Source organism: Barbus barbus (assembly GCF_936440315.1).
Source record: "Barbus barbus genome assembly, chromosome: 22".
NCBI classification, from domain to species: domain Eukaryota; kingdom Metazoa; phylum Chordata; class Actinopteri; order Cypriniformes; family Cyprinidae; genus Barbus; species Barbus barbus.
The window spans coordinates 15,611,187-15,637,237 of NC_136750.1; the positions used below are offsets into that span (position 1 = coordinate 15,611,187).

General features: G+C 36.2%; 1 protein-coding gene across 1 annotated transcript; it reads right to left on the reverse strand.

Moving 5' to 3' along the window:
- Positions 1-25,190, reverse strand: LOC306888162 (tetratricopeptide repeat protein 9B-like; the record flags this gene model as incomplete). The annotated part of the gene is made up of 3 exons (XM_079446325.1): positions 1-95; positions 1,240-1,422; positions 24,746-25,190. The coding sequence occupies 3 exons, from the start codon at positions 25,188-25,190 to the stop codon at positions 1-3; spliced, it is 723 nt and encodes a 240-aa protein (XP_079302451.1).
- Between the last annotated feature and the right edge of the window lie 861 nt (positions 25,191-26,051).

Genomic DNA, 26,051 nt, shown 5'->3' on the forward strand with positions numbered 1-26,051 from the left:
TTAACCCAATGACTCTTTCCCACTCTCACGCACCTGCTGACCGGTCTTACTCATCTTCATCTCTGTCAGCTGGATGTATCGCAGCACGTTTGTGTCTGGATAGAGAGAGGATGAAGTATAGAACAGAAGAAGAGCAAGGGAGAAATAAATAAAGACACCAGCATAAGACTAAAACTTGCTTCATTAGATCACATCAACATAACATAAATACAGCTAAATGGTTTACATATTATGATTCGCAACTGTTGAATTGCGGCAGTGTTGTTATTACCTTGTTAATTCAAATAAAGCTAATATATATATATATGTATATGTGTATATATATATATATATATATATATATATGTATATATGTGTATATATATATATATATATATATATATATATATATATATATATATATGTGTATATATATATATATATATATATATATATATATATATATATATATATATATATATATGTGTATATATATATATATATATATATATATATATATATATATATACTGTATATAAAAAACTGAGACAATAATCAGACATGTTTATTTATTAAGTGAAATAAATAATATTATTAAGTTCTAAATTACTAAAACTGAAATAAAAATAAATCCAAACTATATAGAAATAAAAGACTAATAAAAATGACAAAAGCAGATGACAAAATGGTAAAACCTAAACCTAAATTAAAATGAAAATTGAAAATAACAATAAAAGCTCATTCAAAATATTAATAAATGCTATAATATTACATAAATAATGCTAAAATAATACTGATTATATTAATAAATATATTAATAATTAAAAAAATAATATTATAAATAATAATATAATAATAAGTTATAAAATAATTTCTATAATAAAATATATTGATAATTAATTAATATAATAATAAATATTATGCCTTATAACAGTAATCTTTTAAGAAGTTTTAAAATAGATGTCCACTCTTTGTTATTACACTATATTTTTCATAATTCTTTTGTCTAAATTCACTAAGACAAAAACAATTGATTTAAAACAATTGATTTTAATATTTATTTAGACAAAATAGACAGAATATCAGACATTACATGAAGATAATTATCAGATTAGCAGTATCGGACAGAATTTTAATATTTGTGAATCCCTAAGAAACAATTTAGTTATTGCTTAGGTCAATTGTAAAATCTGGAACATGAAAGTAAAACCATTTGAGAAGCACTACTGTGTATGATAATGAAGCGATCATAATGCCCACCTGTGGGGTCACGGCACTTGGCATCACGTAGGTAGCGTAGGGCACACTCGTAGTCTCCCAGGTGGTAGAAGGCAATCCCAGCACGGTACATGGCCTTAAAGTGATCCTGCTGGTGTCCGAGTACCTTCAAACAGTATTCCTTAACCCGCTCATAATTCACCAGCTCCGACTGCAGCAAGCACGCTATAAAGAACCAGAGAGTGTGAAAGAGAAAGAGAAGGAGAGGAATTAGTAGAGTCAAAAGGACAGGACAAAACAATAAAAGAGCTAAAATGAATAAATCAATGAACAGCCAGGGAGAAGGGAGTAAAAATAGCCATGAAATATACTGGTCTACAAAACCCTGGACTGATAGATAAAGTTGAAAAAGGGACAGTATGTTTTCTCCCAGTCATCAGTTGCAATGAAGGTCTGAGAACAGCAGTTTTAATGCTATTGGTCTCGGATAACCACATTAACACAAAGTGAAGGCCTAATTGCATCTTTTAGCCACTCTAGGCTCAGTGACACAGATGAAGTAATTGTTTTATCTGCTGTCTAAAGAGAAAATAAACCAAACGAGACACATCCTAATCTAAAACTGATGCTTAGAAGCATTGGCTGTGTCTGAAAATGTGCATGCTTTATCGAAAAACAAGAGATGAATGTTTAAAGGGCTGTGTGTGTATAATTTATTTGTTTTAAAGTATATATATATATATATATATATATATATATACAGTGGCTTGGAAAAGTTTGGGAACCCCTTGCAGAATCTGTGAAAATGTGAATAATTTAACAAAATAAGAGATCATACAAAATGCATGTAATTTTTTATTTAGTACTTTCCTGAGTAAGATAGTTGACTTAAATGATGTTTACATATAGTCCACAAGACAAAAAAAATAGCTGAAATTATTCAAATAACCCCTTTCAAAAGTTTGGGAACCCTTGTTCTTAATACTGTGTGTGGTTACCTGGATGATCTACGACTGTTTTTTTGTTTTGTGATGGTTGTTCACGAGTCCATTGTTTGTTCTGAAGAGTTAAACTGAGCACTGTTCTTCAGAAAAATCCTCCATGTCCTGCAGATTCTTCAGTTTTCTTTTGCATATTTGAACCCTTTCCAGCAGTGACTGTATGATTTTGAAATCCAAATGTATGAGATTGATGTCCAAATTTTTCTTATTTTGTTGAAATATTTTTTTACATTTAGTACTGACCTTCGGAAGCAACCAAAGATACTTGCATGTTTCCCGGAAGACAAATTAGGTACAATTTACCTTGATCTTCAAATTCAAAAAGTTTTCACCCGGCTCTTAATGCATCGTGATGCCATAATTTTTCTACTTTGACTAAAAAGTATACTTTGAAATTATAATGGCTAATGACAGATAATAATATGAAAATTTTCCACATCCATATTTCATTGAATTAATTAAATATGGAGGTCTTTGGTTCAAAAAAAGCTGCAGCTAATTAGATGCATTGGCCTTGAAAGAACATCTGCACAGCAAATGAATTACTGCGGTGCCTGCTAGGCAGCTGGTGCATGTTGTCAACCCCTCGTCCAATCAAGGTTATTTATTCCAACAGCAGATGACATGGCTGGACACTGACGGCAGGGGCTGGGAAACTCAATTTCATATTTCAATTTGAGCTTACTGGTTGTGGTGTGTGTATGTGGCATGTGTCTGGAATCTTCAGGCATTTAGGACTTTATGCAATTCAATTCATAATTTAAGCTCTTGCATAAACTCACTTCTCTGCAGTTTTCTAATTATGAACTGAATACACCTTTTACATTATTATGCACCGGCTGAATGAAGGAATGATTTAAGATTGAAAGGTTGGCAAGAGTTATTTTTTAAGAAATCTCTTATGCTCACCAATGCTGCATTTATTTATCTATTCAAAAATATCCAGTAAAGCAGTAATATTGTGAAATATTATTACAATTTTAAATGACTGGTTTCTATTTTAATATAGGCCCAGCTTTAAGAATGGTATTGTAAATAAATAAATCAATGTCAAATGTGTATATCTATTTTATTTTGGATTTGTATTTATAGTATGTGGTATGTTTTATGCTATTTAGGTTGGTTATCAAACATCAAACATCAAAGTAAAGTGAAAATCTATGTCCCCACTGTATCTTCTAAATATTATCTAGCTCAATACCTGTTTACTGCATCAGTGCGGCACCAATCTTGGCCCGGTCTGACTGGCAGAGGTCTGACCCCTGACAAGGTTAATGTCTGTCTGTGCAGTTGAGAGCCAGCTGACCACCAAATACACTGAGAAAAGCTGCTGCATTATATCCACAACCTCTCTCTGTCCTTTCCTGTTAAGCTCCTCCAACCATCAGCCTGTCGCTGCCACCTCTGTGGAAGTCATGAGTCAGGGCAAGGCAAGGCAAGGCACAAGGCAAGACGTCAGTGGTGACAGAGACAAAAAAAGATCAGTCCACCACAAATTCAAACTCTACAAGGCGATTTTTCACCACACAAACTCTACACAGCATTCAAAGTGTCACATTGGCAGTAAACAAACACAACCATCTGTAAAAATCACAAATAAATGAAAAATGAGTGACAGACCAATATATGTGCCAGGATGATTAATTAAGTTATATAAGCATATTCAACTGGCAGATTAACAGAAAAGGTAGTTTCCCTTTGTGTCAGTTCCAAAATCTACCAACAGCCAACTTAATAATGACTAAATAAATAATTGAATTAAATAAAATATATAATAATTTAAAAAGTAAAGGAATTCTGGAGAAACATGATGAGAAAATGTACTACATGAAAAACTATCAACCATCAAAGACATCCAGAAACCTTTGTATTCCTCAACAGCATTATCAAAGCCCTTGGGTTTGTGGACATGCTGGGAAAATGATGACATAAGCACCACAATACTGAGATGGCGGATAAAAGGAAGGCCGTTTGCTGCTGTACAGACATTAACTAAAGCAAACATCTGCTGACTTCTCAAACAGCTGTTAAGTCAGACACATATAGTCAGTGGAGGAAAGGGGGAGAAAAACCTAATGAAGGTTATAAAGAGAGAAGGACCAACTAACAAGAGCAGAAGTGAGATAAATGATGATTAGGTGACAAACAAAAAGCTTTTAGAGGAATCATCTAATCTAAATTAGTTCATTATAACTGAAATTGCATTCCGACTGGAAAGTTTGTCAAGGCTTCCTTTCTCTCCAACCATCACATTCAGCCTTTTTCACTTGTTATAATTTTCCTCTGCTTTCTCTTTTCTCCCTTTTCCCAATAAAAGATAACACTGTCTAAAATTTCAGGAAAGAAAAAAACCCTCATAAATAGAAGAATTGTCCTGCAGTACAATAACATTTAGTGTTTGGTTTGTATTGAATTTCCTTCTAAGACAATACAGCAATTTATTGATAGATTAAAAGCCTTCTACTGGTGTCATTTCATGCATCCTAAATCTCTGTTTTTTGTGATTAACTGGGCTAGCCCGTCTCATTTGGTCTGGGATGGAAGAGAGAGAAACTGCCTTTCAGCACAGCACCGCAATCGCGCTCATCAAGCGTGCTGTCCATCTTCATTATGAGCAACTGGAACCCTGGCAAGCTCTCAGTGTATACAGTTTCAGGCAATAATGGTCTAATGGCTCCTAACTCTTGTGATATCATGATCTTTCTCTCTCTCTCTCTCTCTCTCTCCACAACACACATTCAGGCTCACGCACACAAACACACACAAATGCTGCAGACTGATTCATCACACAAATGGATAAGGTGTGGCATTGTGGATACTGCACTTAAGTGTCTGTTGAGTGGCTCTATGCGTGTAATAATGATAGCATCTCATATTAATGGAACTGATGCACTTTATGCTGCATCATAGTTATACGAGAACATAACTGCTAAGAGCACAGCTAGAAAGCCAAAGCTGGTCATCTGAGCAGGGCAGAGACTAACAGGGTCCAGCTTGAGATGATCCAACTTTACTGAGGGGGGGTTGATAGATTTGTCACCCTTCACGAAGCTAAAAGCAAAACAAATCTGCTCTGCGATATACTGACATAGAGACGTGTCAGTTCTCTTGTGTGGTTCATTAGCTTTCAAAAGATAGATTTTTGTGCTAAGAACCCAGATGAACCCCAAAATGAACATTTTGTCATTTCACATTTTTGGGTAAACTATATTTGCATTCACCGCTTTTTTCCTTGGTTTGCAAAAAACAAAACAAAATTCTGTTATGTCTCATTTGCATATTCAGAATTCCGTCAGTAATGAGTAATGAACTGCACTGGCAAAACTAAAATATGCTCTTATGCCTCAGCTTAAAATATCCTATACTAAATTAATACTTTTATATAGCAAGTAGAGATTTTTCGCATGACCGGCCGGCGATCCTTTTAATGCCAGCGGCGCAGGCAATAATTGCATTCAGTATAAACGGCGATTGATCATGTATTTATGTCATGCCAGATGAGTGAGCGTGTGAGAGAGACAGCACACACAAAGTACCTCACAGAAATTTATAGATGCATAGAAGAAAAAAATATATTTTCAATATATGATTTAGATAAGCAACATTATACGGCCATGATGTTTCCCCGAATATCAATATCAACACGATTGCAACGTGACACTGATTTTATACAATAGTATTTAAATAAACAAGAAGTTAAAATTAAGTGACTTAGATTTTAGACAAAATATTGACTGTTTTTGCTCAATTTCGTTGACGAAAATAGTTCAGATCAAAGCCACAGCAGAACTATCGTGTGTCTCCGAGCAACACACATCGGTGTTTTGTTACTGAACGAATCCACGTTTTTGAACGAATCGAGCGAGTCAGTGATTCAGTGGCTCATTCATAAGGACAGCCACTTGCCTCGTTTCTGAATGAATCAGCCGTATGAATTAATCGGTTGAATGAATGAATAAATGACTCACTCATTAAAATCTAATGGTGGTTTAGTCATATTTAAAAGTATCATTGTATCATTTTTTTCAACATTTATTTGTGTGTTTAAAAAAAAAAAAACAATGTTATAAAATTATTTTTATGGCATTTATGGCACCTCAGCATCACCAAACTGTCTGTGTAAAATAAATGCATCTAATGCCACTTCAGATGCAGCTTCTGTTTCCTCAGCAGTGGAAAGATAGAGTTTGTTAATACTAATTTCATTTGAATAGTAACAGCTCTACAGTTTCTTATTATGCTAACTGAATTAATTGAAACAAAGTAAGAATTTGATGTGAAAGATTACATTTAATAAGGTTAGGGGGAAATATTACCATTTATAAACAGTGGGAAATTATATCTGTTTTGTGACATACAGCGACCAATTTTACGTTAGCCATTTCTTCCTCTTTCCAGTCACAGAGCACTTTATTTTGAGAGTTGTTTAAGTGAGAGAAAATCTGTAACTTAGTCCAGATTGGGGGAATTGTAATGTTTAATAATTTATTTTATTATGTAAATTGAAATTTGCATAGATTTTTGTTTGTATATGCTGTCAATTATAGTTCTTAGAAAGAAAATCAGAATCGGCAAAAATCGGTATCGGCAGGTCACACTTCCAAAAAAGCGGAAATCGGCCAAGAAAATTGTGTGCATCTCTAATAGCAAGGATGCATTAAACTGACCAAAAGAATGATAGTATATGTTATACTGTATAAAATTTCTATTTCAAATTAATGCTGTCCTTTTAAACTTTCTGTTAATCAAAAATCTTAAAAATGCATCACAAATTGTTACATTTTAATATTTATTAACATTGAAAATAGTTATTTAAAATTATAACATTATTATATTTTGATTGTATTTTTGATCAAATAAATGCAACCTTGTTGAGAATAAGAGACATTTTTTTTTTTATCTTGCCAACCACACACTTTTGAACAATATTTTCATTAAACATAATTAACATTAAAAAACAAACAAACAAACAACAGAATAAATTGTAATGCATTAACAAACAAACACAAAGTAGATTTTTTTTGTGTGACCAAACAACTAACAACTCATTTTACCCATCACAAAGCTATATATAAATATATAAATTAAAATGTATCACACAAGTCACGTAGATTACTTTTATGGTGTCTTTTTGGAGTTTGGCAATAAACAATCCTGTTCACTTTCATTACATGAAAAAAGAACAGCCTGAACATTCTGATAAACATCTTCTTTTAAGTTTCACAGAAGTAATAAAGTCATAATGCTTTGGAACAAAAGGAAGTTGACTAAAATTATGGCACAGTGTTTATTTTTGGGTGAACTATCCCTTTAAGATGATTTTGGAGTTCAATGGTTTGAGTTTTGCGAAAACTGAACAGGTGCAGGGACAGCTGTCTGTGTGTGTGTGTGTGTGTGTGTGTGTGTGTGTGTGTGTGTGTGTGTATGTGGGAGAGAAAGAAAAGCAATAGGTAGGAGCGGTTAACAAATGTTCAGGATTCCCCTCATATTTACACATAAGAAAAACCAAAATAGGCAGTTTTTTTCCAGAAAAGCTACCAGTTAGTATATGCCAATGTTAGAAAGGAATATAAATTAGCAAAGCAGGAAGAGAACGGATTGTGGTTTGTGAAGCACAGAGAATAGCAAAAAGGTGAGGCAGAGTAGAGGGAGTGAGAACTTGAGGGCAATCGATTTCAAACGGCCTCCTCCCGGAACATCCATCTCCAGTAGACTGGATCACTCCCTCTCTCTTTCTACACTCCTTATTATCTTCTCTCCCTCTCTGTCCCTTTAGCTCTCTCAGGGGCGCTGCTCTTTTGACAGGTGCAGGGCTGACAGCATCAGGTTAGGGGAGTGGAGCTAATTTAAAGCGGTGTTGGTTTGTGGTGATTACCCTGCTGTCACTCTGAGGGTAATTAGTTCTCTTGATGCTTAATGGTTGATGCAGGGACCCATCAGTCTGAATGACACCTCCCCTCCCACTGTGTCCTTACTCACCCGAACACCGACCTCATCTTGATTTTCCCCTCCACCTACACCACTGCTTAACACCTACTCTCACAAAGCCAGACCTCTGACTCAACAGCAAAGGTCTGTTCCATACCACAACTTGTTCAGAACAAGAACTAAAGGTCATTGCACACTGAGTCCGAAATTTTCACATGCGTTTTTTCGTATTCCCCATCCTTTCCTATCACAATGCATGCTACGGATGCGAAAACGCAGAAAATCGAACCTGATCGGACGATGAAATTTTCGGACTTAGTGTGCAATGACCTTAACATTTGAACAAATGTTGAACTGTGACTATACTAGATATAGAACGAACAAACGATAGATAGATAGATAGATAGATAGATAGATAGATAGATAGATAGATAGATAGATAGATAGATAGATAGATAGATAGATAGATAGATAGATAGATAGATAGATAGATAGATAGATAGATAGATAGATAGATAGATAGATAGATAGATAGATAGATAGATAGATGTGTGCTAAGGGAATTATACATATGAATATATGAATAAATTAATTCTATGAATGTACCTCTGAATGTTCTGACAGTCTTTGTTTTCATCTTCATTTTATGTAATACCTAATAAAGTAGTGTTCTTAATCGCAATGCTGCTTTTTCCATGGAGGATACGGGGAAAGAGCTATAATTCTACTGTTCCATAAGCGCCACCTAGTGTCAGAGAGTGGATTTACAGAGAGTTACATTTACGTTTAGTCTGTGTGCTGTTTTCGTCTGGCCAAAAATCAGACCGAATTTGTATGCCCTGCTATAACTTTTGACCATTGATGAAAAACAAGCTTATGTGGATTCTACACATTTAAACAATAGGTATCTAGAATTATTTATGGAGCAGATAAAATACATAGTCTATAATCATTTATTAATCAATTATCATTTTGACTTAACCCTTTTCTTTATTTTTTTTTACCATTTTATGAAGCTTTTTCAAAGTTTTATATGAACATTTCGTATGTTATTAGATAAACTGTTGTCAGTCATGCTGTCATTTAAATCTGGACATCATTGGTAATGTTATTGTTTGCGTTTATGCACACAAAAAGTCAGTTTATTTGTTGATTTTAAATATAAACCTTGGTGAAACAATTTGTGTCAGTACTTTTTAAACATTTCCAGCACATTTTAACAGTATTGTGATACTAATGATAACCGTGATAATCTCAGATAGAACGAACGAATCATCGATAGATCGATAGATACAGTAGATCAATAGATAGATAGATACCGCTTCCTATACTTTCAATTCAAATTCCAACTCATGAATTTCCAGAAGTACATAATATACCGGAAGTAGGGCTGTGCGATTTGGAGAAAATATCTAATTGCGATTTTCTTTGACAGATATTGTGATTGCAAATTTAAAATCAAATCACAATCGCAAAGTCAAGCTTCAGCTCAATATTGTCAGTAATGTGCAGCACAGTATGAGTATTGTTACCCTGCTGAAAAACAAACAAACAAAAACAACAGAAACATCACAGAAATTCTTATAGTTTCCATATAAACCATTACAGAATTCCTTTTGTTTTTGGCATTATTCCAATAGGAATTACTCTTGTTTTATTGGGTGCCATCTGCTAGATTACATCCCACTAATAGAATGCATCAAATACCAGTAAACACCATTATAGTTTACATTCAAACCAACACAATTCCCATTATAACCCTTAAATCCATTACATTTTCTATTGTGTTTTGGGAGGGGCTCTACTGTTGTTGTTTTTTTCTGCAGGATAATTATAATTATAATGGTATTACTACATTTACAGAATTATTGAATTTCACAGGAAATATTTGTTTATTTTTTTATAAATAAAGAACTGGATTTCTTTAGTCAATTATTAAAGTATTACGTTACACGGGCTGATTTATTTATTTTTAAGTATTTGGGATTTTAAGAACAAGTGGGAAATGTGCTGAATGTTTCATTTCATCCAAATGAATTTTGCAAGCAGTTAGACTTCATTTACATTCGTTTTAAACGGAAGCCAGGCGCGAGGGGACACAGGTTGAGCGCGTGCATCAGGCCTCGTCCATAGTGCCAGATGCGCTCGTGAGAGACTTGCGGAGCAGAACCGGACGCGAGACCGTGAGTATAAAAGAGCATTACGAGTATGAGAAGCATTCAGAGACACGGGCTGTGTGTGCGGTCTTCTGAATTAGCGAAAATGCATTATAAACTTATATCAAATTAATCTGTTGGGAGATAAAATGTGTAAGATAACGTTCATCTACTAATAAAAACATCTAAAATTGTATCTTTTATTATCCAGTACTGAAAGCAGAACCGATAAGGGAGCTCTTGATATGCGTTGTGACGCATGAAGTTACATACGTTTTTTCTTTAGTTTTAATTTGCCTAACTTTCGATCTGACCCTTTTTAAATGGTGGGCGTTTACGCTGTTGGCTAGAGCAGTGCTGATTGGGGAGAACTGAGGTGCGCTCACTCTATCACTTAGTAAGACCACCACTCAAGGCTGGCAGTCATGCATATGCTCTGGAACAGAGTTATATCGCGTCCACATCGCAGGCTTTGCGAATAGCAAATCGCAACGTCTCAAATCGCGATTCGATTTTGATTAATCGCACAGCCCTAACCGGAAGTTACATAAAGGCAGCCAATCACAATAAAGCTTGTCAGATCAAGAATAAACTGAGGCTGAGACTACATATAACACCCAACCCTATCATCCTCTCCATCTCATTTAGTGATCTAGTCACATCTAGTCAGAATAAGCAAGCACATATGACATTACATGATAATATGTTCACAGTCAGGGGCGTGTTTAGTGTTTTGGGGCCCTCAGCAAGTGTTCCCGGAGGGGCCCCCCTCGGTGGATTTTGCGATCGATTCTGGGGTAGGGATGGGTATCGTTTACATTTTATCGATACTGATACGATACTTATCAAAACAGTTATCCATACTACTCTCTATAATTTGGTGCAAAAATAAATGATGAAAATAAATGAAAATAAAAATAAATGAAGTTATTTTATTACTGCAGTTTACAAATGCCTCCAAGCAAACAGAAAAAGGCAGATAAAGCACATTTTTAAAATAAAAAGGCTCTTCAAAGAGAGAGAGAGAGATTTCCTCAGCATACCATAGCACAACATATTTGAACATTGTGTGTATAGGAGCACAACAGAATGTAATAGAGAATTCTGGCGTCTCTAGCTATTTTTATTAAAGAAAATTAAAATATTTACTTCCTCAGGGAGCGGGAGTGATTTCTCCTAACAGAGAGTGTCCCTCTATGTTTTACAGGGACTTTTTGTCTCTGTTTTTATCTACATGATAAAAAAGGCTTCTTTTTAACATGTAGACTTGTTTATAGTGATTATCCAATCAGGATTTTTACAGACATTCATTCAGGTCCTGAGTTTAATTTTTGAAAATGGGATGAATTCCCCTCTTAGATGACTCTTGAGGGAGGGAGGAATTTTTTATTATTATTTGAGTGGAAGTTTTAGACTTTTGTCCCCAAAAAATATGTAATTAAATGTTTGATCATGCTATGTATTTTTGTTTTTACAATGGGGCAATTGTTGAGAGTGCACACTGGAGAGCGCACGAGTGCTGAATAGTTTAAATACTGGCAAACTTAAAAGAAATGCAAATTATAAACTTTAGTGATGATGCATGTAAACTGTGACAATTGCTGTGTCAATCGTGCAGTGTGCAGCTCGTTTATAGTGCAGACGCGATGTGGTGATATGAAGCCATTTGGAGAGGGAAAGACAGAGAGCTCACGGAGAACTCATGCTGTTTGTAAAATTACACCTCACAGAAAGTTTTCAAATTATTTTATAAGTTATTTAATAAAGAAATATGAATTGTACCTCACCTTCAGCATTATAATTATTTTACACGTGCCAGACAGAGTTTGAGACTGTGCCGCTGCATGTCGTGCCAAACCTCTGACGGAAGACAGCTTGAGATCGGTTTATGAGAACAGCTTCTAATTCGCCATTAACAGAAGTACGGATATAAAACAATGCACGTATCGATAACATTATTGTTTGTCCTCAAGCTTATTGGTAGTCCGGTACTGACTACTTCTGCGGGGGCCCCCCTGGGCCGCGGGGCCCCATGCAATTGTGTGGGTTGCGTGGTGCCTAAACACGCTACTGTTCACAGTTTACAGTGCAATGATAAACACATGACTCATTTTATTCAATTTAGCATGATGCATTTGTTTGTATACTCATTTTATCACATGATATCAATATCATATAAAACACAGAAGTATAAGCTTCCCGCTTCATGCAGTTTTTAATAAGTCAGTCACTCAACCCTCAGCAAACAAAACATATCACCCCCAACAGGAAGCAGTAACAGCCTGCATTAAAAGCAACAATAGCGGGTCTCAGTTTAGCAGCAGATGCACTTAAGCTGGTTTTCAGTCTTATTTAACAAGGCTGAGGGACCCTGAGCTCACATGTATAATTAAAACATTAGTTACTACTAAATGCTAGTTCCTCTCTCTTGCACTGAAGCCTGTTGATAATGGCCTTGTCAGTCAGTGCACTGTAACTTGAAGGACACTAAGAGGAAGGCTGCCCTAAATCATGAGGCCCTGAGACTTAGCAGCCACCGATGGCTCTTTTTCTACCCATTCATCCCTCCATCCCTCAGCTTCTCATCTTTAGCTCACTATTTCTGATTAGGAGTAAATGACTTATTCATTTTGTATGAATCTAATTTCCTTTCCGAGTTTGGTAACTGCGTAGTCACTTTACCCTTCTTCATTCATCTTATTGCCTACAAAATCCTATCTTCCCTTTTTGTCTTTGTTCTTATTATATTCACTTTATGTAATAAGTCTCTAAGAGGTTAAAGGTGCTGTTCCACACATAACAGGCATACTACCTGACAGATATCACTGAAACAGGTTCCCTGAGAAATCACATCTATTTCTGGAACAGCAGCAAGGCTCTATAAATGACAAATAAAGAGTGAGGGGATAATCAACCAGAAAACTAGCCAATCACAATCAATTTGCGATTTCGCAATAGAGCGCAACAGTGCTTGCCCACTTTTTCAGTGGCCTTGGTTCTGGAAGTATTTTCCCACATTACATTACATTTTTCCAATAGAGATAAAAAAAAAAATTAAAAAAAAAGGCACTGTTAAAGAACTACAATCCCATAAATCATTGTGATTGACATAACCAAATTGAAAATGATGGATAAATATAAAACTTTTGATTTACTGTTTTTTATTGTGTATACAAAAATAACATTTAATGTTTACTGCAAAATATTCATATACATACAAATATTTACCAATCTTACGGCATGATTTGTTTATCGCAGTTTTCTGATTGGTTGAGATTTTTTGCAGAATCATGGGAAATGTAGTCTTTCACAAGGAATTACACTGTTAAACATGAAAACTAATTTGAAATATGGAAGATGGCTTCAAAAAAATGCATACAATCGAGTGACAACCTTGGAGCTCATAGTAGGTCTGTCTCTTTTTTACATTATCATTAAAATTCAATTCCGCTACGGAAAAAATGAATGGGATTTTTACTTCAGGAACTCAACTGTTGTACTCTATACATTGTAACCAGAATATATAATATATTTTATAATTTTGCACATTCAGAATAAAGCCCAACTAGAACAGACTGCAGCAATCTTAGATCCGGAAGTGTTTTTCTCATTCATAACGCTTTCAAAAGATTCCTCAACAGAGTTTAACATCATGATCCAATCCAACCAGCTTGAATAACAATTAATCACAACATTACAAGCGATGATTTGAAGCAAAAAAAATATGAAAATTGGATAAAAACATAGAAGTACAAGGCGCATAAAGAACTATGTTACAACATAAAACTAATGACTCACAGTCTTTGATTATAAGTATAAAATACAATATATTAAAAAAAAATATTCAAATACAAACAAAAAAACAAATAAATAAATGGAAAATTTGGGCAGGGAGACTCAATTATATCACACTTGAGCGTGGGTCTCTGCTGAGCTCTTTTGTTGCTGTTCACATTTCCATGGAAACAATAACTTTTCTGATTGGTGGATCTCTATTCATGGATTATGAATAATGTAGTTCTTTACCTAGAATTAGGCTAGTAAACATGATTTTCGTGGTACTCTTGTAAATGCAAGTCGAAGATTGAAAAAGAAGAGAAGAAATTGTTGAGAAAAGTCATTATGTTTTCTTTGCGCACAAAAAGTATTCATAAAATTAAGGTTGAACCACTGATGTAATATGAACTATTTTAACAATGTCCTTACTACCTCTCTGGGCCTTGAACGTGGTAGTTGCATTGCTGTCTATCCAGGATCAGAAAGCTCTCAGATTACTTCAAAAATAAATATCAGAATTTGGGTTCCGAAGATGAGCGAAGGTCTTAAGGTCTTATCTCAGAGCTGCCAGGCCTGTGTTGAAACAGTGATATGATTAAAAATCTATATGAAGAAAATGAATATGATTTTACTCCCGGAAGGGGTGGGGTTTGGAGGGAGCCCCTATATTAAGAGGCTGAAGTGATACTGATTGCTAGAGTGGGTGATGGTGAAGCCTGCAGTCACGCACTGAACGCTGAGCTGTTCTCTAAAGGGACTCGATGAGGCCCACTCACCATATTTTGCTTACCACCCCTTCCCCCCTCTTGTCTTTTCCCGGAGCCTTTCTCTCCCTCTGACCATCTGTAATCACAGAACGACAGCCTTGTTCACCACACCATGCACATGTACGCCGGGGGAGCTGACAGCATATATGACTTTGCAGTTTTAAACCTAATAAGAAAAAAAACAACTACAATCTCAGATCCTTATTTCACATTAATGAAGAAAATTACTGCCACTTTTGACATCTCTAGTTGACAAAATACACATTTAGCAGATATTTGCATTTAATAGTCTTTCTCTCCCTGGAAAATTGAGCAAAAATATTATGACTCATCTTCTCCATAGGGGTGTATACATTTTTTTTGTCAACTGGGGCATGTAAAAACGCTCTCTGGAAAGAGAATGTGTTTTCCACTTTAATTATAAATAAAAAAGCACTTGGCACTGATCTAATGCTGCAACAGACAGTGTACAGACTGCAATGTTTCCCTCTTCTTCCTTCAAAGCCCTCACAGTCATCAATGTCCACTGTCCTATCTGCATGCATTACCCCCAGTGCAACATGGATTGCAGAGAGAAAAAGGCTAGATTACTCAGTCAGATCTGCTCGCAAGCTGCAGAACCTCAGCAAAGAGAGAGTCGTTGAGCATGTTTAAGAGGAGAGGATGAAATATTAATGGGGTACCCCCTGCAGCTCCCTCCCATAAAGCCCTCAAACACCAAATGCACATGCTGACAGTAATCAAAACTTCCCTGTATGGACACTTGATCGAATGCCTGTGATTTAAAATGTGCAGAGATATTTTTTATTTTTTTTTATATTCCGTGATTGAATTTTGATGCTGAGGCTAGAGGATGATGAGCAGACTGCGGCCGGCTGGATTCCCAGTTGGAGCCCTTAAGCGATGCACTTAGCACCAGAGGTTTCAGTAAACCATTATGACTGTATGGAAACATCACCGATGTAACTCCACTTAGACACGGGCATTAACAGAGATTTGATGAATATGCATAACAGCGGAAACAGCTAGATTACATAGATCCTTAGAGAGGTCACTTAATACTTTTTTTTCTCAATAATGATTTTTTTGGACAAACTTTTCACAAAGTGCTAAAAATCTGGGCATTGTGCATAATTTTGTACTTATACTGTCTTTTTATAAATTATATGTAAACATTACCATGTCTGCATGTGTGATCAGAGAAACGACAAACAACAAGCGCTACTCTACACTGCTCAAAACTCATATTTGAATAATCAGTGGCAAATTCTTTAAACATGAAAATATACTTACAGGCTGTGAGTCAGAAGCGCCAGACTGACCTTGCAAAGTTGGAATTGCCCTACTTCATAGAAACAGCCTTTATGCACAGCTGGTATTGTAGGCTACTCTCCCAGGTTCAGGAAATAGTCCTCCGTAAAATGCGCTGCACACACTCTAATATTTGGGTTGAACTATTCTGGAACAGTGTTGTAAATGTAAACTTAGCCACTGATTTCTAGTTGTGTCCTCTTTTGGAAGCCCAAACAAAGTATTTTCCCTTTCACAACGAAACACAGTGTCTCCAGGACATGGCGCCGGTGGCAGCAACAATACTACAGTGAGAATATAAACCAAGCCTTCTTTCTTTGCATGTACATTTGGGCGGTGTTATGCAAATCTTCCCACACAGTCACATAGACGTGGGGTGTGTTTGAATGAGCTGTTTTTGGTGGGCGTGGACAAGTCTTAACTTTTATAAAGAATATCTCTTTGGGTTTGAAACTTTGGTCCTTGCAACTTTAGGGATCTTATCTATGCACAAACAGCTTTTAACACTCCAAAGAGAAAGGAAAACTTGAAATCGCATCATATGACCCCTTTAACAATGTAAATGTATCTATATATATTTATGTATTATTAAATATACTGTATCTTGAAATATGTTTTAGCGTAATTATATTTACACTTTAAAACAAGAAAAAAATAATTTAACAGAGGATGCCAGTATCTTAAAAAATTTTGTTTTTTTGTTTAGTTTTTTTCCTAGAAAGCAAGAAAAGTAAAACACTAATTAAGAGATTATTTTTTGCTTGGTACAAGGCGGTACTCTTTCAAAAAGTGCTATTACTGTAAGCACCATTTAGGTACTAATGCAATCTTTAGAAGCAAATAAGGCACAAAAGTGTCTTACCAATGTACCACATCAACGACATTGCAATATTACGAACAATGGATTTGAGAATTAATAAACACAATACAGGGAGGTTTTCACTTGGACATCTCCAGAAGGGTGTCGCTGACCCGTAATGTTGAAGTTAATGTGGAGGGCTGCTGACTGTCCCTGAATGACTCTGCGTCCTAGAAATGGCCAACGGTGCATCAGTGGTTCGGCCCCCTACAGCGGTCGCACACAGCTCACACTCTGAGGACAAACACCACCAGACGACAACAGCTTTTTGCTTTTTTACTAAGCAGGAGAACATTGAACACTCCTCCACTGAAAACAGCATAATTACACTTTTTTTAACAACTCTGTTGACAGTTCAAGCAGCAGGAATTAGAATCATCCTGTATGTTCACTGTTACATGGATTCAACTAGACTTCTAGAAATAAATGCCTCTTTTTTTTCTGAATGTTCTGTTGTCATATTTCTTAATAGAGAAGTTCTCAAGAACATCATGCTGGCCAGCTTCCAATGATCTTAAAATATTCTTGGTGCAACAATGTGCTTGGCAGTCCACTGAAAATAGCTATAGGCCACAGCAACTTTACATTGAAGGAATAGTTTGGCCAAAGTGTTGTCATTATTTGCATTACTGGTCTGACTTCATCTCTTTCATGGAATGCAAAAGGAGAAATCTTGAATTTTATACTGGATGCTGTTTTCCCACACTCTAATGGTAAACTGTAACTATACAGCACATATGAATTTGTACAAACTCTGCTTGTACCTCACTGAGGGTTAGGTTTAGGCGTAGATATTCATGCTTAAGTTTTCACAACTCAAACCATCCAAATTTGCCACAAATATGCCAAAACTTACAAATATTTGTGTTTTCTAATTGAGATTGGGTTGTGTTTTACATGCAGTTATAATAAATGGGGACTGAAGTGTTCAAGCTGCAAAAAGGACGCAAATCACTATAAAAATATCACAAAATATATATTACCAATTGTCATCATGCACCATATTACAAGTCTTCTGAAGCCATGAGATGGTTTTCTATGAGAAACAGGCTGAAATTGAAAGCGATAGTTCACCCAAAAGTTTAAATTCTGTCATTAATTACTCACCATCATGTCGTTCCAAACCTGTAAGACCTTCGTTCTTCTTCAAAACACAAATTGAGATATTTTTGATGCGAAAGCCGAAAGCTTTCTGACCCTGCATAGACAGCAACGGAACTGTAACGTACAAGGCCCAGAAAGGTAGTAAGGACATCGTTAAAATAGTCCATGTGACATTAGTGGTTCAACCATAATGTTAGGAAGCTACGTGAATACGTCATTTTCTATCAATATTACCTAAAGCATTTGTATGACTGCAGATTAGTTTTGAACCACTTTCATGACTTTCAACAGTTTTTGTTTGTTTATTTTTTTTGTCCTTTTTGAAGCTTGAAAGCTTCAGTCCCCAGGATGCGAAAACACAGAAAATCGAACCTGATCCAACTTTATGACGGACGAAAGTTTCGGAGGCAGTGTGTAAACGTGATTGACACAACATGAGGTCATATTTATTTTTTAATGTGCGAAAATATCAGACTCCGTGTGCAATGACCTTAACTGCATTGAAAGAGCAGCCAGTAAAATTGGATTGTAAAGCTAGTAAAATCAGAGGAAAGACATTCATACAGGTTTGGAACTAAATAAGGGTGAATATATGATGACAGAACATTCATTTTCTCTGAAATCAAAGATTTTTACATCAACCATAAATTCCCTATACCACTTTCAACATACTTTAAAAAAAAAAAAAGGAAAATCCTGTCTCGCTGAAATAAGAATGCAACACCAGACTTTTCCAGGGTTTTCATTTTAAACCCTGCACACAAAGGTTGCAACTGGAGCTGTGTGCTGCTGTCAGCATCACTACAACCATCAGGAACACATTCATTACATGTGCAAGCTCACATGTAGGCTTTCTGGGTGCAGAGCTTCCCCAAAACAACAGCGTTGCATGAGAAAAAGCATCCCACATTAAAATACAATATCACCAAGAAAATCTATCACTGAGGGTGAGCAAATAATGACAGAATGTTTATTTTTAGTTGAACTATCCCTTTAATTTTGAGACTCTACATCACTCCGCTAAACTGCCTTTACACAGACGTGTTTCAGGTCAGGAGAAATCTTAAGTGGCCCTTAGAGAGATTTTCTTGAGGGAGGACTAGCGTTGTGTTGACACACAGGGGTGTGCTTCCTCTCTCCCTCTCTCTCACAAACACCCATCAGTACATGACTCAGCATCACAAGACATTGCTTGGGTCCTTACGGGAGGGTTTTCTGTTTTTATGATGTGCTCACAACAGGTTTCAACACGAACTCTCCTGCATTGCAGGATATAAAACTGCAGCAGTATAAAAGTGCATTGTAACATGTCCTGTTGTAGATATGCTAGGATATTCTTGAACACAAAGGTATCATGAGAGTAGCGTGACAATATGCTGCATATTTAGTACAACTAGCTGCTTTTAAAAATAAATAAATACTTTTATTCAGCAAAGATGCATTAATCAAAAGTGAGACATTTATAATGTGACAAAATTTCAATCTCAAATAAATGAAGTCCTTTTGAATTTTATAGTTATCGAAGGATCCAAAAAATTGCTATACAGTTTCCACAAAAATATTAAGCAGCACAAGTTACTGATTTCAACATTGATAATAATGAGAAATGTTTGTTGAGCACCAAATCAGCATGATCTGAAGGATGAGGAATGGAGCAATGGCTGTTGGAATTTCAGGGATAAAGTTACATTTTAAAATCTATTAAAACAGAAATCAGTCATTTGAAATTGTAATATTTCACAATATTACAGATTTTACTCTACTATATCAAATAAATGCAGCCTTGGTTAGCATAAACGTCTTTAAAAATAAAAAAATAAAAAAATCTTTACAATATCTTATGACCCCAGACTTTTTAGCTGTAGTTTATCTTGTATATTGCTTATATTATTCATATAATTAGTGCATTAATGTGTATCTTATGCTGATGTGAACTTACTAGATCATACAGTCAAATTGTAATATTTATAATATTCATCTTGATTCTAGTTGTGTGGCCTGTAGATGTTCCACATTGAATTGGCATTTAGACCTAATATCAAGCCAGTTTTGTTTTCTCTCAGATATCTTTGATATTATCATTTAATACCAATGAATAATTATTCCATAGACTGAGTAGCAGAGCTCATCTGAGATGTCAATCAAGATGGCATCAAAATCAGATCATTTAAATAAAGTTTTGCCACTGTTTGCTTATTTATCTACATAATTGCAAGTTTGCTCTTCTGAAGTCAGTATCTTGCTTTGGACAAGCAAATATCTATTAGAAATATGCTTAAAGCAAGCCATCAAAATTTTAATATTAGCCAAGTAACTTCAGTGGTTGACTGAAGAGCTCCTATTACTTCCCTAACTGCAGTGACAGCAGTTCTTATAGATGCATTCTTGGCTTTGGTGGCCATTCCTCATCTTTTTACAATGAGAAATGACCCTAAACTTCAGCATTACAGTATAGACGGACCTAAACAACATGTTCAGGTTCTACAGACCCAGAAGAGTTAAGCTGACATTCAGACTCTCTGAATATCCACGAACACATACATCCTGCCAAATCTAGTCTGATCCAGTACTTTGTGATCTCTCTTATTTTCTCCTCCATCCCCCCAGGTCGCTATAACATAATAGTGTACTGTACAGTAAGTAAAGCCTGTGCCCAGAGGAACCCTATGGCGATGCCATGCCATCTGCGAACCTGGCACCAGCTGCCTCTGCTGGCCAACCACCACGATAATTAACACGGATACCTCGCTCCGTCATATTTCATGTACTCTTCACCTTGCATTCATACCTAATGCACATCAGAAAGTCTTCCAGACAGAGAGATCTGGCAGATGAAAAGAGCGTCTTTAATATTTATTTCCTTTTTTAAGCATTTGGCTCTTGGGACAGCGATAAGGACGTTTCCTTGAGTTGATGAATGTAATGCAACCCCTATCTGGACTCTCCAGAATCAGCCAGACAAAGAGAGAAAGTCTTGATTTCATTTTAATACGGCCTCTTCTAATTGGACATCAGGGTTGAGAAGTTCATTGACTGTCGTTGTCTGTTGTAATGTGAGAAGAAAAGGTCAGTGAGCATTATATAGAGACATGATTCACATGATTTCCCCAAGCCTTCTGATGAAAAGAATACTCTAGCATTTTTATTTATAAAGTAATAAAAAATTTAAGTACACTATAATACTGTAACACTCACAAAATGTTGTGTGATTTAAACAATACTTAAATTAAAACAATACAATTTAATACATATCTTTACAATTAACTAAATCAAATGAATAGATTTTAAACATCCACTTGGATTTTTGTGCATAAGTGATATTCTCAGAGAAAACCTAAACTTGATCATTAAACTGATCAAAAGTAACAGTAAAGACTAAAAATAAATAAACAACAAAAAAAAAAACGTTTTCATCAAAAATCCAGAAAAAAAGAAAAGTTTCAAAGTTTCCACAACAATTTTAGGCAGCACAATTAATTTAACAATAATAAATAGCATATAAATGATTTCTGAAGGATCATGTGAAACTGAAGACTGGAGTAATGGCTGCTGAAAATTCAGCTTTGCCATCAATGGAATAAATGATATTTTATTATAAATTATTGTATTAAAATAAAACAGTTATTTTAACATTTTAATTATAATTAAATTTCATAATCTTACAATTTGTACTGTATTTTTGATCAAATAAATGCAGTCTTGGTGAGCATAAAAGACATCTTTATAATATTACTGAAACCAAACTTATTCTCTGAACTTAAAAAAATAATAATTTCTTATGTAATTTTACTTTAAGAAAATGTATCTTTTTTAAAAGATGCTTATATATATATATATATATATATATATAATCTGTATTTTTGTCTTTTCCAGTAAAAAATAAAATAAATAAATATATATATATATATATATATATTTATTTATTTATTTATTTATTTTTTACTGGAAAAGACAAAAATACAGATTGAAATGGAAATGTGTCGAAACATGAGTTTAAAAAGCGCAACAGCTGGGTTTGAGTGTAATAATAAAATAAAAGCTTATCCAAACAGCTTCATTCTTTGTCTCTCATCATTGTCTCTGATATTATAGCTTGAAATGTGCTAAAATTACATAGTGTTGATTTTATGCCGCAGTGAATTCACAAGCTCTCAGTTTTAGCATTTATATCTGACACTGCCTCGAAACGAACGGTGGTTTGACAGAATGCAATATAAATCACAACACAAACAAATGTGCACTCTTCCCACCATACACTACTGAACAGCATGTTAGTCTAATGAATACTCTTGGCTGTAATGAGTAGATGATGTAAACTAATAGCTATATGACGCTGTATACATTATTTTTTCATATTTTCTAGCTTCAGTGAGATTAAAAAGCAACCAACAGCTAGTCTAAGGAGTGTGCTGAAAAAGAGTTTCTCTGTATCTTGCGTAACTGCACTACCAAAAAAAGTTTCGAGCAAATGTAGGCATAACCCACTTAAAAATGCTGTCCTGTCCTCTTGGGAATGGACGGCTTATGGTGTTATGAATAAGGATGGCATAATGGTTTATTCATCTTCTTGCTGTTCAGACAGATTTAGGTAATTGTACTTGGCACATGTATTTCTTGATTTTAGTTTATCATGTAAACAATACAAAAGCTTTAAGCCTATACTTTTTTGCAAGCTAGCTCTCACATCTCTTTGCTCAGCCGTTTCATGTTTTGATATCTTCCTCTTTCAGTTGAGCTTCTGACGTAGCATATTGTATGGTCCTCTTGGTCCTGTCAAGACTGACTTATGACACCTTGTGTGTGGCTGAAGTTGAACAATACAGAACAAACCCAGTTTAGAAGGCCCTTTACCTCTCTCTCTCACACACACACACACACACACAACAGCATCATTCAGATTTGCAGATCACACAGAAGGCTATTCTATTTGCTCTCTCCCTCCCCATCACCCCTTATACTTGGCAACCCACACCACCCAGTACATTCACTGAGGCCAATGACAGCACACAAGCAATGGGCTACTTGTCACGTGATTGTTGGAAACAGAACGCCACGTAGGCACAATACAGCAAGCAGTTTTTGCATTGAAAGTCAGTTGTGTTATGGATCAAGTACTGTGGCAACACATCACCTGATGAGAGTCTTTGTGAATGAGTCTTTGATATCTAAAGTCATCCAAACCAGACGAAAAGAAAGTAGTGCTGACAAAACCCAGACGAGACAAAACTCCCTCTGCATCCTCCATGTATCTCAACCCTCAGAGGCCCTAAACACTGTATGTAACTATAAAATGCATCTTTATATAAGCATTTATATAAGTTCTCTATATATTTCGAGCTCACCCCCATCATCATGACTGCAGAACAAACAAAGGAAGGTGACTGTGGGAGGGAATTCAAACAAATGGAAATTTTGCAGTGGAGGTGAAATGTACCATTCTGTCTTTCATGCCTTAATGCTTCCCCCAGAGGGCCTGAAGTGTTTGCCACATTTGTGACATTCAAGCCTAACCTCAAATCGACCACCTTGCGAGACCACCAGAGACATCAAGGGCCATGAACACCAGGCATCACACCCATCCAGCTCAAGCAGATGTGCATGAGTATTAACCAATATTCTTCCAATGAGCAAACACAGTTGGCATCTGTGATCCTTTTTGTGTTATCCCGTTTATCAACAACTAAACTAACAGAGTTTACAACAAATGGCATTTGGGAAACAATATGCATTGGTCTTTCATCACATAGGGTTTGTAATGTAAAGACTTGAGATGCAATAAATGCGTGGATGTATTGTATATTGACTACACACAGCCATAATAAAATGATACTCATTAGACTTTGATTTAGAAGCCATATCATGCTTCTGCTTGCTTTGATTTTAAAATTCCAGTAAGCTTCAAATATGAAGCTGTTGTGTTTCAAAAACAAGTTGATAAAACATTTTTACATAAAGGCATAATACATCTAACATTTGTAATCCTGTAGTCTTATATATATATATATATATATATATATAACAACGGTTAGGGGTGGAAATTCAAAATTTCCTATCCACACCAACAAAACCATGTTGATATAGTCTTTAGCGTTTATGTCAGAGGCATGACCCTCAGTGATTTATATTGTAGAATAAAGAGTTGAAGTCTTTTTAATGTTAACACGTTTTCACAACAATTGAAACTCGCTAATGCAAAAACAACCCAAGTAAATTTTATTTTACGAACAAAACCAGCTATATTTCTGTTATTCTTGTTGGTACTGATACTCCAACCTTTACCTCACATAACCTAGAACTTGAAAGGCAAGAAAAAAAATGAAATACGCTTATTAGTGTAGTTCGCGTGTAACGTGTAATCTTCTCGCGCTCTCAAATAATCACAACGTGGCATTAAATGAACTTGGTTTATGATACTGGCTGAATCCCACTGGCCCAGGAACAATAAAGGCCAAACTGGTTAAGCACAAACAATGGCTTGACTGATTGTTTTCAAACACAATCGTTTTCTTGTTGTTGAATTAGTCTGTATTTATATTAAAGCCTTTTCTTAGGAACCTGGCCCTCTATGTAGCCCCTCACACCTTTACCGTATCGGCAGCACGTCAAAGTGGCTCCTTCAGAACAATGGCTGCGGCTGAGTCTCACCTGTCAGACTGTCGTAGCATTCGATCTCGGTGCTCTCCACCGCTCGCCGCTGCTCTTCCGTCAGCTTGGCCGCGGGTTGGTTCAGGAGGTTCACCTCGGATCCGGTGGTCCCGTCGACGACATGGATTCCTTTCAACTGGAGCAGCGCCCTGTGATACTTCCCAATAGCTTCCCGGAATTTCTTCTCCTTGTAGCATCGGTGACCCTCCAGTTTGAAGTCGATCGCTTTCTGTATTTTCGCCTCCATCTCCATCTCCGCGCCGCCGACGCGATACCCTCCAACGTCCCCACCCGCCGCCGCCGCCAGACTCCGGCCCCCAGCCTCCGGATAGCTTTTCAGGCTCTTGATCGAGTGCTGCTTCGCTTCCATCTCGCTCAGGAAGCCATGCTGTTCCGACACGGATGCCTGTGTTCTCTTTAAGGGCTGGAGCAGCGTGCTGTGCATAAAGGATGCGAGCCAAACGGGAACCGAAAAACACAAGCGCGACCGGAGAGTATGCTCCAAGGGGGAGCTAAATATAACACTAACGATTCCCGACTATTAAAACGCGTTAAAAGAGACAAAAAAAAAAAAAAAAAAACAGGCTCAAATAGGTGATCGCGGCTGTCTCTCGTAGCACGCCTTTGCACGGAGGTGATGCTGGAGCAGGAGGACTTGCCGCCGGCGAGAGCAGCTTCAGCACCACCGACAGCGCAATCGAGCATTAGCGCGAGGCATTATGGGAAGGAATTAAACGTGAGATGATGCTGCTTGCTACTTGTGGATCACGATTACATTAAAGAGCAGCGGTAAATCTCCAAACGGCGTGAAGCCAAATATGAATAAAATATGCAAAGGCTGGTCATCTTTACGTCATTATCATTAAAAAGCACAGGCGAGGCAATTACCGCGACGCTGTGTGGAATCCCTCTTGGCAAATCCAGCTTTATCTGGTAGATGTGTTTTGGAACATGGTGGCTGGTCTAAGATGATCAGTAGCTGGTTTACCAGCTACCATTAAAAAAAAAAAAAATTGCTTAACCACTTTGAGATATGACCAGCTGGTAGGTGGTTTGTTGCTGGTTCACAATGGTCTGCTAGTTCACACCAGCTGAGACCAGGAAAGGACATGCATGAAGCATGTCAAATTTGTCCTTAAATTAGCTTCCAGATCAAAGTGGAAATAGTCTCCCTGCGAGCTTGAATGACTAATTTTCCCATAGCTGGAACTGAAAAAATGAATTTGCTGAAAATTTACTCCCTTAGGCCATCTTCATCGGAACGGATTTGGAAACATTTCACATTACATGCTCACCAATGGATCCA